The sequence below is a fragment of the Haliotis asinina genome, chromosome 7, assembly GCF_037392515.1.
Source record: "Haliotis asinina isolate JCU_RB_2024 chromosome 7, JCU_Hal_asi_v2, whole genome shotgun sequence".
NCBI classification, from domain to species: domain Eukaryota; kingdom Metazoa; phylum Mollusca; class Gastropoda; order Lepetellida; family Haliotidae; genus Haliotis; species Haliotis asinina.
In genome coordinates this window covers 10,771,412-10,787,799 of record NC_090286.1, presented here as the reverse complement: position 1 = coordinate 10,787,799, position 16,388 = coordinate 10,771,412, and the positions used below count along the sequence as shown (strand labels likewise).

The 16,388-nt window shown below is 39.0% G+C and overlaps 2 protein-coding genes across 2 annotated transcripts; both read left to right on the top strand.

Annotated features, from left to right (window-relative positions):
* The first annotated feature begins 2,621 nt into the window (after positions 1-2,621).
* Positions 2,622-8,477, top strand: LOC137291266 (receptor-type tyrosine-protein phosphatase T-like). Its single transcript, XM_067822568.1, has 9 exons — positions 2,622-2,750; positions 5,268-5,603; positions 5,801-5,888; positions 5,998-6,074; positions 6,216-6,252; positions 6,787-6,884; positions 6,966-7,091; positions 7,413-7,558; positions 8,333-8,477. The coding sequence occupies exons 1-9, from the start codon at positions 2,622-2,624 to the stop codon at positions 8,475-8,477; spliced, it is 1,182 nt and encodes a 393-aa protein (XP_067678669.1).
* A 1,932-nt stretch (positions 8,478-10,409) lies between these two features.
* Positions 10,410-14,466, top strand: LOC137291265 (uncharacterized). Its single transcript, XM_067822567.1, has 7 exons — positions 10,410-10,434; positions 11,095-11,159; positions 11,423-11,542; positions 12,613-12,732; positions 13,176-13,312; positions 13,402-13,540; positions 14,341-14,466. The coding sequence occupies exons 1-7, from the start codon at positions 10,410-10,412 to the stop codon at positions 14,419-14,421; spliced, it is 687 nt and encodes a 228-aa protein (XP_067678668.1). The 3' UTR covers positions 14,422-14,466.
* The last annotated feature ends 1,922 nt before the right edge of the window (positions 14,467-16,388 follow it).

The window sequence follows — 16,388 nt, the reverse complement described above, 5'->3', positions numbered from 1 at the left end:
TCAAGCATGTCCTGCTTGACTGTGTAAAACATTTAGTCACACTGAATAAGTATTTTAATTCCCGAAACATGAAGGATCTGTTTTCAATAACACATATTCGCACTTAGTCATTGCATTTTTAAAAGAATGAGATTTAGTAACTGAATTGTAAATAGATAAATATTATCTATTGTCTTATTATTGGAAGTTTAAATTCGTAACTCAGCTTGTTAGTGGCTGTATCCTCAAAGGGTGTTGAAGTATTCAGTCTATAAAACTATTGTTATCCTGAGAAGGTACATATGTCCACAAACATTCAAAGTAAATTCACACTTTCCACGTTTGTAATCGTAGAACAAGTGTATGTTTATTGCATGGCTAGATTTCCCAAATTGCTGACGGCCGAGGGGATGGTGTAAATCCAGCTAGGGTCCATGCAGGAAGCAAATCTCCATGGTCCTTAGTCTTTCGTTGACAGGATATTAGAGTGTGCCATTAATTCATGTGTGTTTTTTTATAATCAATCGTTCTCGTCACGATATGGATGTAATATTGCCGATGTGACGTTATATATTAACTCACTCACTCGTGACTGAACGTTTGAAACTTCATGGCGACTGTTTGCTGCCTCATGTTTCAGGCATAAATTGTAAATCTTGTTCAAAGAACTGCAGCCAGCAACCTATAACTTAAGTCTCCTGTGAAAACATCTTGAATAAAAGACTTGACTTTTTCAAATGGTCCAGATTCGAGCTCTCACAGACATATAGCTGCCATATAGCTGAAATACTAGTGTTGTGTAACAACAAACCAGCCAACCAATCTGGCTTTTCAACTACACAGTCAACAGCTAATTTCTGGAAACAACCTTAAATCAAACCTGAACATAAATACGGTTCAAATAACTGTTAATGCTTTGCCCCTAATATAATAATATCCAGGTCCTATTCTCGATGGCCCAATATCCTAAGATCTCTGGTGTCTGAAAATCTGACGTTGTTGACTTTTTCGTACTGGCGTGACTTGAAATGGCTTCACCAGCTGATAGGATAAGCATGATTACACGATGCCATTTAGAAAGTGGTCAAATGCAACATCAGAGGGTACACAAAGTCGCAGCGGCTGAACGGGCTTGGCGGCTGACTTTGTGTGCTGGCGATCAGGTGCCTGACTCTGAGGGTGCCGGATGGGACTCAGCCGAAAAAGTACTAAAATTTGTACTTTACTGAGAAAGTGAAATCCCAAATATGACATATGCTGGATCAGATAAGTATTATGGTAACAATATTTGCTGATTTTGGATGGTGTCATTGAAAACATTCTCTTGTTTCTGTGTCTGGGGATCCTAATATTAGGCAAACACATGCACATAAAGTATGCTTTTTCATCGTGCGAACCTTTCTGTTGAAGTGTCTAATACCTTAAAGCCTCATCAGTGGGCACCCGTGGCGAGCCACCTCCTCGTGGTGGGTGCTGGGTAACGTTAAGAGCTCGCCGACACCCCCGTAGTGGACCCGGGGGGATATGTGGTCCACCAACCCGTTTGCCGTGGGTTGCGGCCCTGTGTCGGCGGAGGAAGGGATCCTGGTGGTTGAGGGCAATAGGAGCTTGCAACCGTGTTCCTGTTGCTCAATACACCACTTTGGCCCTGACTTCGCCTAGACGGGTGGTCGAATGGGCCCGGTTCGACCAATCGGCTGGTCATGCCAAGCCCTGTGCATGGGGTATTATTATATTTATCAATGCACATAAATCATTTGGAATTGTTGTAAATTTGGTCTTGGCTTTATAATCTAAAACATTTTAGAATTTGAAATATGTTGTTCTGTAATTTGCCTAGAGTCCTATGCCAGAAAGCGGTGGCTCATGGGCCAATCTGGTAGAATTATTAATCTTTTAATTTTTCTGCTGGAGTATATCATCCGGGTATCCTTGGTGCTGCAAGCTGGAGGCCCGCTTGCTTTAGCATTGTCCTTGTGATACTCCGTGGTGCGTGGGGAGCTCGGATGATGAACCATATTACACTAACCATGGCGTACGAAATACCACTTAAAAAAACAAAACGTCCACTTGATATTGACCCTGTTGATCCTGACCAGAGACCATCTGCATCGATTGAATATTGGCCACGTTTCATTGTGATTGAGACACCTGACAAGACACCATTAAAACTGAACCCCTTTGCTGTGTCCAAGGGTGTTCAAGGTATTGCTGGGGAGGTGAAAAACATTAGACGCTTGCGTTCGGGTGCCCTGCTAGTTGAATGCGGGAAAAAACAACAAGCAACGAACCTCATGAACATAAAATCTTTCGTGGGCATTCTGGTCACGGTCTCTGCTCACAAGACCTTGAATACAAGTAAAGGTATTGTGAGAGATCGTGATCGATTGTTGGATAATATGTCGGAACTTGATGAAGCAAACGCCATATTAACGGCTCCTAAATACATTCAGAGACACTCTAACCATCAACAATATATAATCTATTCCGACTCTCTTTCATGCCTTCAGGCTATTAAAAACGTATCATGTAAACATCCACTTTTAAAAGAAATTATTGAATTGCATAATGAACTTGCTACTGGCCAATGCGACATCGTCTTTTGTTGGTTACCCAGCCATGTTGGTATTAGTGGGAACACAATGGCGGATCATGCTGCGAAGGAAGCACTCAACAAATCTGTGACACCACTTCTTATTCCCTACTCTGATTACAAAGCTGTTATCAGGTCATATATTCGTGATATAATGCAGAAGAAGTGGGACACTCAAGTAGGTATCAATAAATTACATGAAATAAAACCCTATATTGGTTACACCTACTTGGGTTGTCAGTCCAGATTTGAGGAGGTCATCATACGACGATGCCGTATTGGCCACACCAGGTATACACATCAGTATCTATGGAAAGGTGAAGATCCTCCGTTTTGTATCCCTTGTGATGAACGACTCACAGTCAAGCATATCTTGCTTGACTGTGTAGAATATTCCATCACAAGGGATAAATATTTTTCATCACGAGCTTTGAAGGATATTTTTATTGATAATAGTTCTCTTTTAATTATTGCTTCTTTAAAAGAGTTAGATTTGTTATCTGAGCTGTAAATAGATAAATATTTTACGAATGGAAGTTTGAATTACTAACTGAGATCGTTGATGGCAGTATCCTCAATGGGGGGAGGGGGGGCGGTTAAAGTACTGTAAAATTATTGTCCTCCCGAGAGGGTACGTAAGTCCCATAACATTCGAAGTACTTTAAAGCTTTCCACTGTTTTACTTGTAGCATACGTGTAATTTTAATGTATGGCTAGATATGACGAAATTGTGAACGGCTGAAGGGACGGTGTAAATCCAGCTGGGAACCATGCAGGAAGCAAATGTACTGTAAGTCCCCATGGTACCCAGTATGGTGATCTATCTTCAGTTGCTGGCAATCTATAGTCTGATTCTATTTTGTATTGTGCTCAGTAATTTAACTGTTTTAGATATCATAACTAGTTTTTAAATGAATTTATGTGATATACTAGTGGTTTTGCTGTTCTTCGTTAACGGGTTTTAGATTGTTTCAAACATTCCTCATATATATCATTTTTCATTGTTCTTGTCACGATATGGCTGTGATATTGCCGATGTGACGATAAATATTGACTTACTCACTCACTCACTCACTCACCTTCCTTATGACTGCGTCTGCTGCCTGTTTTATGAATTGAATTGTTTGGACCAGGATATTACTTTGGTGAAGGGTAAGACATTATACTGCATGTTGTCACGGAATCTGACGAGATCAATAGTGCACACAACACGTGTTTCAGGTCTTCAAAATGAACCGGGCAAGTTTCAGGTAGCAGCTGCGGGGGGAACAGTCGCAGGTTTACTCATTGCAATACTCCTCATTGTTGCTGTTGTCCTCGTCAGAAGGTAACTGATAAACTCATACACACTAGCTGAACTCAACCTATATGTTACACCATTTTTGATACCATACACCGCTTATATGTGGGCTGTTAGATGATATATCAATAGAAGTTGGACACCAAAGTACACCAATAAACCTCATTAAATATAACCAAGAATCGGCTGTCGGTTCAGATTAAAAGACGTCATGTTTGAGACGATGCAGTAATGGTAACTGGAGATACTTTCATGAGTATGAATTAAAATGTGAATATATCCTCCATTGTGATTGAGATATCATTTTAAACCTTAGTCAGCATAGTTGTCCAGATTTTTTAACAGAATCATGACCATACGTTTAAACATAATCCCCACAATGGAATCCACAAATTACAGTATTGATTGTAACAGAAAACGTCGTGTACTGCAACGCACACAAATGTTCCACAGCAAGGCCACAGCCTGAAACAAATTATTAAGAATAAGTACACTAACAGTTACATAATGTTGAACGTGGGCCTTATTTATTTTATACGAATGCCTTCCTCGGGATATTTTTCAATGAGGTAGACTATCAGGACTTGGAGGTTTAGGTGTATGTAGGAATCACATTTCAGATCTTTACATCCTTCTTTGGCGTTTCTGACCTTATTCCTACATCGGTATGGTGTCCGGCAATGTCAGATCGTGTGCGAAATAGCTCCTTGCGACTTTGGTTCTTCTGGCCATTTATTTTCTTTTACTTTTGGATGCAGGAGGAGACGGCGGTTTCACGATAATGAAATAAATAAACAAGTTTCAGAGTTTCACCCTAAAGCGCAAAGTAAACCACAACAAGGTATGACAAACATTTTCGTGCCAACATTTTTATCATCAGTTATTGTTTAAATAAAGCTCACTGCAATGAAAGATTGTATTCTGTGTAGTGCAGGGCTAAATAGCACTACATGTGTAAATATTTCATAACATCTCTATGAGACAAGATGTGTTTGTGGCAGGGCAAGTAAAACATTATAGGTGACTACTAAAATGTACATATAGTCATATTTCAAGGTCTAATGATATGTTCTTAAGGTTAAGGGGACAGGGATGGGGGTAACACTATCAGAAACATAAGATTGTGGGATCGGATTCCGTTTGGGTGGCAGCGATTATGTTTCTGGGTTTTCTGCAACACTTTCGTGCTCTTGTCATTCATAGAAATTAAATTGTACAAGTACAAAATACAAATTCTGTAGAAGTCGGGATTTCCTCTGCCTTGAGGTCTCCTTGCTACCGTTTAAGTATTATTATTATTATTTTAACGGTGTAAAGCCCATCTCATTTTATTAAATAAGTCCAAAGGGATAGTAATAGTAATACTACATGGATTTTATGAAGGAATAATTTACATGCCCGAAATCCACTAGACTGAAGTCAAGTGATGATGACGGTTCATTTTTCACTTCTGTAGAGAACGGCATTTATGAATACGTCGCTCTAGAGAGCGCGGCAATTAATCAGAAGTCAGCTATAAAGCCCAAACCAGCAACACAGTCTACAGCAGGTAAGCAGCGGGATTCTAAAGATGATGAGGAGGAAGACGTTGAGGAAGGAGGTCAGTCTCCTGACAGTTGTTACTACAACGCAGGAGCCGATGATGCCGTAAGAGACGTCCCTGTGTCAGAACTAGCTGCAACGGTGGCAACACTTAAGGAGAGAAAAGATGGATTTGAGAAAGAATACCACGTGAGCTTTGTCCACTTTACACAAGACATGAAAATTCTCGTTTGTCTTCAAATAATCTGTTAATTTTTGACAGTGAATTTCCATTATTTGTTTTTTGTTTTGTTTTGTTTATTGTTTATTTTTGGGTCTTTGTTGTTGTTGTTGTCTTTGTTTGTGTTTGTTTTTTTAAGTTTGTGTTTGTCATACTGTGCTAACAGAGACTCCCAACTGGGTTTACGTCGACGTATCAAGACTCCCAGAAACCCGAGAACAGCGGCAAGAACAAGTTCAGAGGCTACTACCCCTGTGAGTAAAGAGGAATGGATGAAACGGTATTGAACAGCTTAAGATAAAGGTTAAACTTTGACAAACGAATTGATACCAACAGATAATGCAGCTTGAGTCCAATTTTCAGACGACCACAACAGAGTTCGCCTAACTCCTCTCCCCGACGTGCCCGGGTCTGACTACATCAACGCAAGCTTCATGCACGTCAGTATTTTGATCATATGTTCACAAAATAATATGTTCAGGACCAATAGAGTTCTTGTTAGCTAAAAGTGCTGTGTGTAGATACACTGACATAAGACAACACACAGTACATGACTTCCCTGTCCTTGTTTTCTGTTTCAGAGCTACAACCAAGGGAAGACATATATTGCATCTCAGGGTGGGTTGTTGGTGCACATAAGTCGATGTTGTTTTGGTTTCACAGTTAGTTTCGGAAAATATTTATTGCATAAGATGGCACAGCCTATTGATCAGTGGAAATTATATCGTTAAGAATCACCCATTTGTGTAACCATTAATTGTTCATTACCGTAAAAGACCCGTGAATGTCCGGGATAGAATACGCCTTCAGCAACCCATGCTTGCCATATAAAGTGAATATGCTTGCCATTAGAGGCGACTAACGGAATCAGGTGGTCAGGCTCGCTGACTATGCTGACACATGTCATCGGTTCTCAACTGCGCGGACAAATGATCATGCTGTTGATCACTAGATTGTCTGCACATGACTTGATTATTTACAGGTCGCTGCCAGATAGGTGGAATACTGCAGAGTGCGGAGTAAAACTAAAGTCACTCACTCACTCAGTCACTATTGTAATAGGTGTTTAGAAACTAGGTTTTAAAGTGTGTCATTACTAATATTTGTGAGCGTAATATGTCCGTTTTTGCTTTGATAATTCCATGTATATAGCTCCCAACAAGAAGACCTTGGGAGACTTCTGGCGGATGATCTGGGAACATTCCTGCAGCCATGTGGTCATGCTGACTGGTCTCGTGGAGGAAAGTAGGGTAAGATTTTACACTGTCATCCAAATTTGGCCAAAGCACACTAACAAGGCATAATCTGTCAAGACTGAATTTTAATTTTAGGTGAAATGCGAACGATACTGGCCGACAGATGGCGTAATGGAAAGTGGTGTTTTGAAAATAGAGGTGGCGGAAACACAGACCCGTGCGAACTTTACAACAAGACATCTGAAAGTCACCTCTAACACAGTGAGTGCTGACAAGTCCTATTGCACTATGTGGGATCAAGTATCCAGTTATAGCAAACAATAATCCTACAGCTGCAACTGTTGGTGTTTAGAGTTGTGCAGCAGAGCCTCTTCTGATTTTAGACCTTTTTGTGATAGACAAGAGGAGGACATTTCCAAATTTGACAGCACAGTGAAAAACGTATAATTCAATTCTGATTTGCCTGGACCATATGTTTGCTTGTTATTCAGTAGAATGCTTGAGATGCCAAGGATTCCTCTTAGTTCATCTTTTCATCAGTATTAATTTTTCAAAGTGAATCATAACAATGTTCTGTTACAGACTGGAGAGGGTCGATCTGTGATCCAGTTCCACTTCACATCCTGGCCCGACCACGGTGTACCGGACACACTCGCCCTCGTCAACTACATCTGGTTGGTCCGGTGGACAGTTACGGAAACAGATGGACCGCTGCTTGTCCACTGCAGGTGTAGTCATCTTAAGTGGCACAAGCACTTGGATTACTGTCCGATGACTATTGTGAAGACAGCTAGTCTTCACACTGACGTATGAAGCAACTATGCTCCCTTTGTGTTATTCCTGTGATAGAACCTGAATTCCTGTATTCCTGAGTGCTCATACTACGATGATCTCTGTAATCATCTTATTCCAAATCATATCTGGGAATTTCCAACTCTCGATAGGTTTAAATGGCTGCTGTTATGTCATAATGAAATAACAGTTATTCCTGGAAAGTACACATTTTGTGCATTTAAAAAATTGCGAAATACGTTCTTGTCACTTTCATTACTTCGCATCTTGAAGTTCGCTATTTACAGGCATCGCCTCTTCTGTCAGGTGCCATCTGTATTTTACAGGCGCTTCCCGTGGTATATTCTAACATGTTGTACTCTTTGTAAAGGGGCTGGTGGCCTCAAACATTCAATACATTCATTTAATCATGTTGAAGTCTCTATCTTGGCCGTTCGTTAGACATGTAAAATGAGTGGACAGTGTTTCTTAACATGTGTACCTTACATGGGCTTCAGGGGTTTAGATCACGTTAACGTTGTACCATTTTCGACCATATTTTCAGAGGGACGATTATAGATAGATTTTAGTAGAAACTGTGTTTCCAAGATTATACAATAATTCAGCATATAACAACATTTAATATTTTATTTAAACAACATGATTCTACACACAATCAAGGATTCTGAGAAACTGTTCAATAATTCCTTTTTCCCCATGACCACTTTCAGCGCCGGTATTGGACGTACAGGCACATACATCGCCGTTGACTCCCTGATAGACCAGGCCCGAGGGGAGGGCATTGTGGATGTCCTGACTTATGTGTCAGCCATGAGGGGGCAGAGAAAGAACATGATACAGACTTGTCCGTTCTAAACTTGATTATGGCTCCATCGTATATGGTGGAGCCTGCAACAGCAACTTAAAAGTATTAGATTCTGTTCATCATCAAGGTCTAAGACTTTGTCTTGGGTCCTTTAGAACCTCTCCTGTTGACAGTCTATATGTTGAAGCCGATGAACCATCTCTTACACAACGTCGTATAAAATTATCTTTACAATATATCACGAAGCTATACTCTATCGAATCTAACCCTGCATATAACTGTGTTTTCAATCCTCTCTACGAGGACTTGTACAACAAAAAGTCTTCTCTTGTTCCACCTCTCGGGCACAGAATTAAACCCTTTCTTTCTTCGGCTGGCATTGAGCTGGAAAACATAGCTCCTTCCCGTCTTCTTTCTTCTCCTCCTTGGCAGTTGGTTAGGCCACAAGTTGACCTAACATTAAGTACTTTTAAAAAATCAGAAACGAATGAATTACAGTATAAACAAGAATATAATCAACTGAAACATCAATATAGCAATTACAAACCCTTATTTACAGATGGATCCAAGGACGGTGGCGCAGTGGCTTCTGCCACTGTCATTGGATCCAGAACAATATCTTTTAGATTACCAGATAATAGTTCTATTTTTACAGCAGAAGCTAACGCCATATTAACAGCTCTTAAATATATTCAAAGACACCCGAAACGTAAACAGTATATAATCTATTCAGACTCTCTTTCTTGCCTTCAGGCTATTAAAAATCTTTCTTGTAAACATCCACTTTTAATTGAAATTATTGAACTGTATAATAATCTTGCTACTGGCCAATACGACATCGTCTTTTGTTGGTTACCCAGCCATGTAGGCATTTCCGGTAACGCAATGACCGATCTTGCTGCCAAAGCAGCACTCAACAAATCTGTGACACCACTTCTTCTTCCCTACACTGATTATAAAGCTACCATTAGATCTTATATCCATGATCTGATGCAGAAGAAGTGGGACACCCAAGTTGGTATAAATAAATTACATGAGATAAAACCTTACATTGGTTATACCCACTTGGGTTGTCAGTCCAGATTTGAAGAGGTCATACTACGACGATGTCGTATTGGCCACACTAGATATACTCATGCATACCTGTTAAAAGGTGAGGATCCTCCATTTTGTATCCCTTGTGATGAGAGAGTCACGGTCAAGCATATTCTGCTTGACTGTGTCGAATTCTCCATCACAAGGGATATGTATTTTACAGTTAAAACGATGAAGGATCTTTTTACCAGCGTTAGTTTTCATTTAATTATTGGTTTTTTAAAAGAAATTGATTTTTTGATTGAATTGTGAGCAATATGTTTCTGTAAAAAGATATATTTTAATAATTGGTAGTTTGGATTCGTAACTAGAATTGTTAGTGGCTGTACCCTCAAAGGGGGTTGAAGTATTGTAAAAATATTGTCCTCCTGAGAGGGTACGTAAGTCCAAAAACATTCATAGTAAATTTAATTCTACCAGGCTTTTAATCGTAGTATTCCTGTTGTTTTAATTGTGGCTAGCATATTGTAAATTCGCCAGCGGCTGAAGGGATGGTGTAAACCCAACTAGGGTCCATGCAGGTAGCAAAGGTACTGTAAGTCCCCATGGTCCCTAGTATGGTGACCTACCTTCTGTTGTTGGCGATCTATAGTCTGTTTTTATATTGTATTGTCTGAATATTGATGTTAGTTTTAACTTTCCAAGCTAGTTTTAATTCAAATTGTGATACTGTAGTTGTTTTACTGTCCTTTGTCGACAGGTTTTATAACACACATATTCGTTTTCAGTGGTCTGTTCCCGTCACGATATGGCTGAAATATTGCCGATGTGACATTAAATATTAACTCACTCACTCACCTTTCTTACTCTATTTGGATCTGAAACATCATCATATCCAACTAAATTTTATTCTACCGCATGTATAGTGTACATATCTGTATTCCCAGATGCTGTTGACAGAGGTGCAAGAAGGTGAGTTCATACATTCTGTAATTCAACTTCCAAACTTATGAAAGCAATTGTAATTCATCGCAATGCATTTCGAAAGCTCAGCTTACGTTAAATTCAAATGCTACGCTTGTGTTATCTATTCCATATCCGTGAAGGTCCAGGGTAGAATAGGCTTTCAGCACCCCATGCTTACCATAAGATGCGACGAAGGGGATCGGGTGATCATGCTCGCTGACTTGGTTGTCGTCTGTTCCCAGTTGGGCAGTTCTATGCTCATACTACTGATCACAGGATTAGGTGGTCTAGACTTGATTATTTACAGACCGCCGCCATGTAGCTGGAATGCTGAGTGTGGCGTAAAACTAAACTCATCTATTGCAAGACAGGCAAACCATCTTGTCTTGTTTCATATTTTGTTTTGAGTCCAAAACCACGGATTCGAAACCATAAATGTCAGCAGTGTGTATTGCAAATGAGAATAATGCCTTCCACTGAACCAGACCTGATATCTGTATGTTAGTCTACTGTCAGCTTCTACACCACGATCTACCCGGATATCCCTAAAGTAATACAGGATATGATTGTAAAATTAGTAAAATGTTGAGTCAGCGTTTTCTCTTAACAGGGAACTGTAGATTATGATAACCCAACTGGTATTATTGCTACGTTGATATTTTACAGATCTCCCCGACCGACACAGAATGTGGGTGGATGGTAATCAAGACTTCATTGTCCGTGTAGGACCGGTAGGTGCACAATAAGCGACAGCAATATCAGATGATCTTAGAAATCTTATTTCCAACACGTTTCAAGACACATTTGTAAGACAGAAAATAATGTAAGATTCCGATTCTTGAACCTTATCACACCGTCTCGAACTTAACACATATTGACACACAAAGGTACACTTCCATTGTATCTGAAGGAACAAGAGAGTTTAGGATGTTGGGGGGTAAAACGGGCATATTTGTGTAGGATTTCTCCCATTAACATGTATTGATCTTTTCAGTCCCTGACTTCTCTAAAAGGGTACCTGCAAGCCACTGCACCATCCCCGGGTTTGGTGAAACTGTTGTGGAAGCTGGTAGAAGAGAACAACGTCCAAACCATCGTCGTCGTCACGCCAAATGTGTGTAAACTGACGAAAATGAAATATGTAAAGAAGGGTGGTCTTCTACCTTTGTATTATGTTCTACATTGGATGTGATTGAGTGAGTGAGTTAATACTTATCGTCACATCGGCAATATCGCAGCCATATCGTGACGAGCACAATGAAAATTACATGATATATATGAAGAATATTTGAAACAATCTAAAAACTGTTGACGAAGAACCGCAAAACCACTGGTATATCACAGTCATTCATTTAAAAACTAGTAATGATATCTAAAACAGTTTAATTACTGAGGACAATACAAAATACAAACGGGCTATAGATTGCCAACAACTGTTGGATGATCAGAATTTCACAGCAACAACATGTCATTCGTCCTTAGTATGGTGATCTACCTTCAGCTGTTTGCAACCTATAGCTCATTTTTATATTGTACTGTCCTCTGTAGATACATTGTTTTAGGTCTATTCACTAGTTTTACATTCTACCCTGTGATAACCTAGTTAGTTTTACTGTCCTTCGTGGACAGGGTTTTACAATGTATGTGCTATTAATTCATTTGTATTATCATAATAACTCGTTCTCGTCACGATATGGCTGTAATATTGCCGATGTGACGTTAAATATTAACTCACTCGCTCACATGTCTTTCATTATGACGGTATATTTAAGTGATAGCTTAATAACTGCCATTAACGACCTTATTACATCGTCTTATAAGTGAGGTTGTATATCTGTAATATAAATGCAGCATAACATATGTAAACATCAGTTCTGTTATCATACACTGTAGCCTGTTTGCAGTGAAAACGTACCGATAAATTCACTTTCAACAAAAAAGTAAATCAAATAAAGTGAAATTACGACTGCGAATCCATATAATTTTACTTTGCCAATTGAACACTTAAACATGAGCGTTAACTTAGACCAATTGTACATTGTTTGGTGTTTCATTTAATGTGCATGTCTTTTGTGATACAAAGTAATAAATATCCAGTAATAGCGATTTGAATCTGTTATCGTTTGTTAAATGAAATTCTGAGGTTTTAATGTAAGGTGGGTAAGATAAAATTGTCTATTTAAGGTGGGTTTAGTCCCAGCAGAAGGAAGGTCGAAGACGTATGGTGAGATTACGGTGACAACAACAAGTGAATCCAGCCTGTCAACAGATCTCACCATGAACACCTTGCGGCTGGCCACAAAAGTAATGAGCCATAATCCTTCATTATTAGTTCTCCTAAAAGACGGCGTCGGTTGTTTCTACTTCGTATTCCACTGTATTTGTATTCTCATATAAATGATTGCCTAACCGTCCTTAATATTTCACAGAGACCTAGACTACCTTCAATCAAGATTAAATTGTCCACCATAAAAAGTAGCCAATTGACTCAGCAGAGAGAAATAACTGTAACCAATCAAGAAGAGCGTAACACATCGCTTGTTCTACTTGATGTCAACTTCTCGTTGCCAGTCGTTTACATGTTCCTCAGTTTAAAATATTCTTTTTATTTGTGTTACTATAATAATGGCAACAAGTATTTTATGGACTCTGATATTAACCTAGATCAGAGACTGGAGTCATTAAACACTATACTGCCTTCGTGAATGGGCAATAAAGAATGCATATTTATTACATCTGTTACACAGACAGACAGGCCTCGTCAGGTGAAGATGATCAGAGTTGATGCCCCCTTGACAACAGAAGTCATGACATCATATTTGCTGAACCACGCCCAACTGCAGGAAATATCAACTCAGCCTCACCCAGTGGTCGTCCTTCATAAGTAAGACTAACCCTAAAGTAATTTTTGACATGAAGGAAATTTATACAATAGAGCCACCAATTTTATGAAATTTATTGCATATATTCCAGCGACAATGACAGAAAGCTTGCCGTCTCTTTCTGCATTATGGGGAACATCCTTTCCGGTATTCGTAAGGACACTTCCGTTGACGTTATCGGCCATGTAAGAACATTTCTCAGATGTTGTCCTGACCTTCAGTTCAACAAGGTAGGACACCGGTTTTAAATACCCAAGATTAATAATATGATCTAATTCACATTTTACATATTTCAAACTTAGTGTCCAAAGCCATTATTCCTTAACAATTGTGGTTATGAACCTTTTATTCCTTATGACTGTTATGTAGCTGCGATGAAAACATGTAAGAACCAATGGCTCTGGTGTTGACGTAATAACAGTAATATTTGTCAAATACGCTGTACTATCGACTAACCCAGCTTGCATAATTCAAACCATTTTGAAACTAACAAACAGAGTTAGTGAGGTTTTAGTTTTACACCGCTTTTAGAAAAAAACCCAAACAATCAGCAATATACAGAAGGGCATACACGAAATGGGCGTCAGGTCTTGTACCCATGTGGGGAATCGAACCCGGGTTTTCGGGTTGACAAGCAATCATTTTAACCACTAGGCTATCCTAGCACCCGACCAACGTAAAGCAAAGAATGCATGCCGAAAATGACAACATTTTGGGTGCAGTTGACACATCTGTCCATCAAACTTTCATATTCGATTTTCTGTGACCCAGACTGTTCTAAATGTTTGGACAATGATTCGTGTATCCTTGCCATAATTCATGTTGATGGTTTGTGCGGCACTGTGGGTTTCTTCATGAATGCATGGCGTAATGTGATATAGCCTTTGGCATTGTCTCTAGTCGTGCTGAAATGTGATGTTGTCTATTGTTATGAAAACCATCTATGATCTATTATAAAACTTTTCCATCAAAGCTGTCTTTGAGATGAGAACTCTTTCACTGTCTTGGTTTTGTTTTGCTTTGTTTTCAGAATGATGTTCAGATGTTCCATGACTTTGCCCTGCAGTGTATTCTGAGAACAGACCCTTCAAACACCTACGCTAACATCTAAAGTCAGCGCCATACAGTCCCGACGGACTACATTACATCTACAAAAAGAACGTCCATATTACCACACTATTCAGTTCGGTATTTTCTACATTACTTGAAATGCCCATAAGCGGTTGTGGGTATGTTAAAATTAATAATTTTGATACCATAACGTTGTTAATATGGACCAAAGTGTAATATTTCTAGTTTATGTTGTCTCACTACACAATATACCACCAATCACCCAGTAAAGTTGACACCATTTACCCTAGAGTTAAGTCAGAACGGATCTCCTTATATTTTCATCGATGAACTTTACGGTCCTTCGGCTACCACGTTTAATGGTTTCAAATGATTATTCTGAAACTTACCGTGGTAGAAATGTATAGGACATTTACATATTGAACGAAATAAATAATGTCTGCTGTGAGGTAAACTAGATTGATTCTCATTTTCTGTTTGTGCCAGATATCAAATCTAAATTTGCTCTACGTCCTCAGAATTTCACATAGTTTCGCATTGGTTCCATAATATTCCACATGGATTCGCCACTAGTTCAACAAAATTTTACATCGATTTGCACTAGATCCACAGATTTTGACAATGATTTGAACCAGATCCATACAATTTTACATCGATTCGTACTAGATCCAAAGAATAGTATACTATTTTGTACTAGTTCCTTAGAATTTGACATTGATTTGTTCTAGAAGTTCACATTGGTGCGTAGTAGTTCCACAGAATATCGGACTAATTTGCACAAGGTTCACATAATTTCACCTTCATTTGCATTACCTCCACAAAATTTCACGTCGCTTTGCACTAATTCCACAGAATGAACATTGATTTGTACTGGTTGCACAGAATTTCAAATTGATTCGTATTACTTCCACAGAATTTCCCATCGATTCATATTACCTCCACAGAATTTCACCGATATATGTACCACTTTAACCAGATTGCACTATATTAGTACTGGCCTAACAGAATTTCACATAGACGCGTACTTCATCTGCTGAATGTCACATAGATTTGCACTACTTCACCAAAATTGCAAATTGGTGAGCAGAATTTTACATGGATTTGCATTACTTCCACACAATGTACTAGTTCCACAGAATGTCACATTGATTCGCACTAGATCCACAGGATTTCATATTATTCTGCACTAGTTACACAGAATTTCACATTGATTCGTATTAGTTCCAGAGAATTTCACCCAGACTTGTACCACATTAACAGGATTGCACATATACTAGAACTGGTCGAACAGAATTTAACATAGGTGCGTACTTCATGAGCAGAATGTTATATTGATTCGTACCACTTCACAAATTTTACACTGATTCGCACTAGTGCCACAGATTTTGCATAGCATTGAAGTCGCACCCAGCGCCCCTTGTTTCTTGTTCCTGCACCTCTTCAGCGTAAGGTCATAATATATATGCTTTCAAAGTTAACCAAAAGACCATCCATTGAAGACAGAACTTTACACAGCAATTTGGTATGGACATTAGCTATAACTGTTAACATATATCCAACGTCTGTAATGTACACTTCATCAACATGAAGTCATCAAATATTTAAAGTTAACCCAACATCAAAATGTGTTTATGGTCATATGTCAGTTAGTATGTTATAAATGTTACTGATAACTGATACAAGTTGTTAATACATACACTGAACGCTGACAGTGCTGTGTCATTTGTTACAGGAGAATCTCTGCATATGTACACATGTATCTTACGTCTATGGAATGCCAGGTGGCGGGTATGGACATCGTATTTCTACGCGATGCATGTTCAGCCATATTTGTTAAACATGTAAATCTGGGTTATGTATCAACTGGGTGTGAGCATCTCTCCCAATTTTCCTGTCAGATGATATAGTCATTAGTTGATGATGTGTAAAGGTACGCATGGCTGCTTAAACATTTTTGTTACTATCTGTTAACTTGAATAAAATCCTATTTTTGTTTGCATTCTGTCT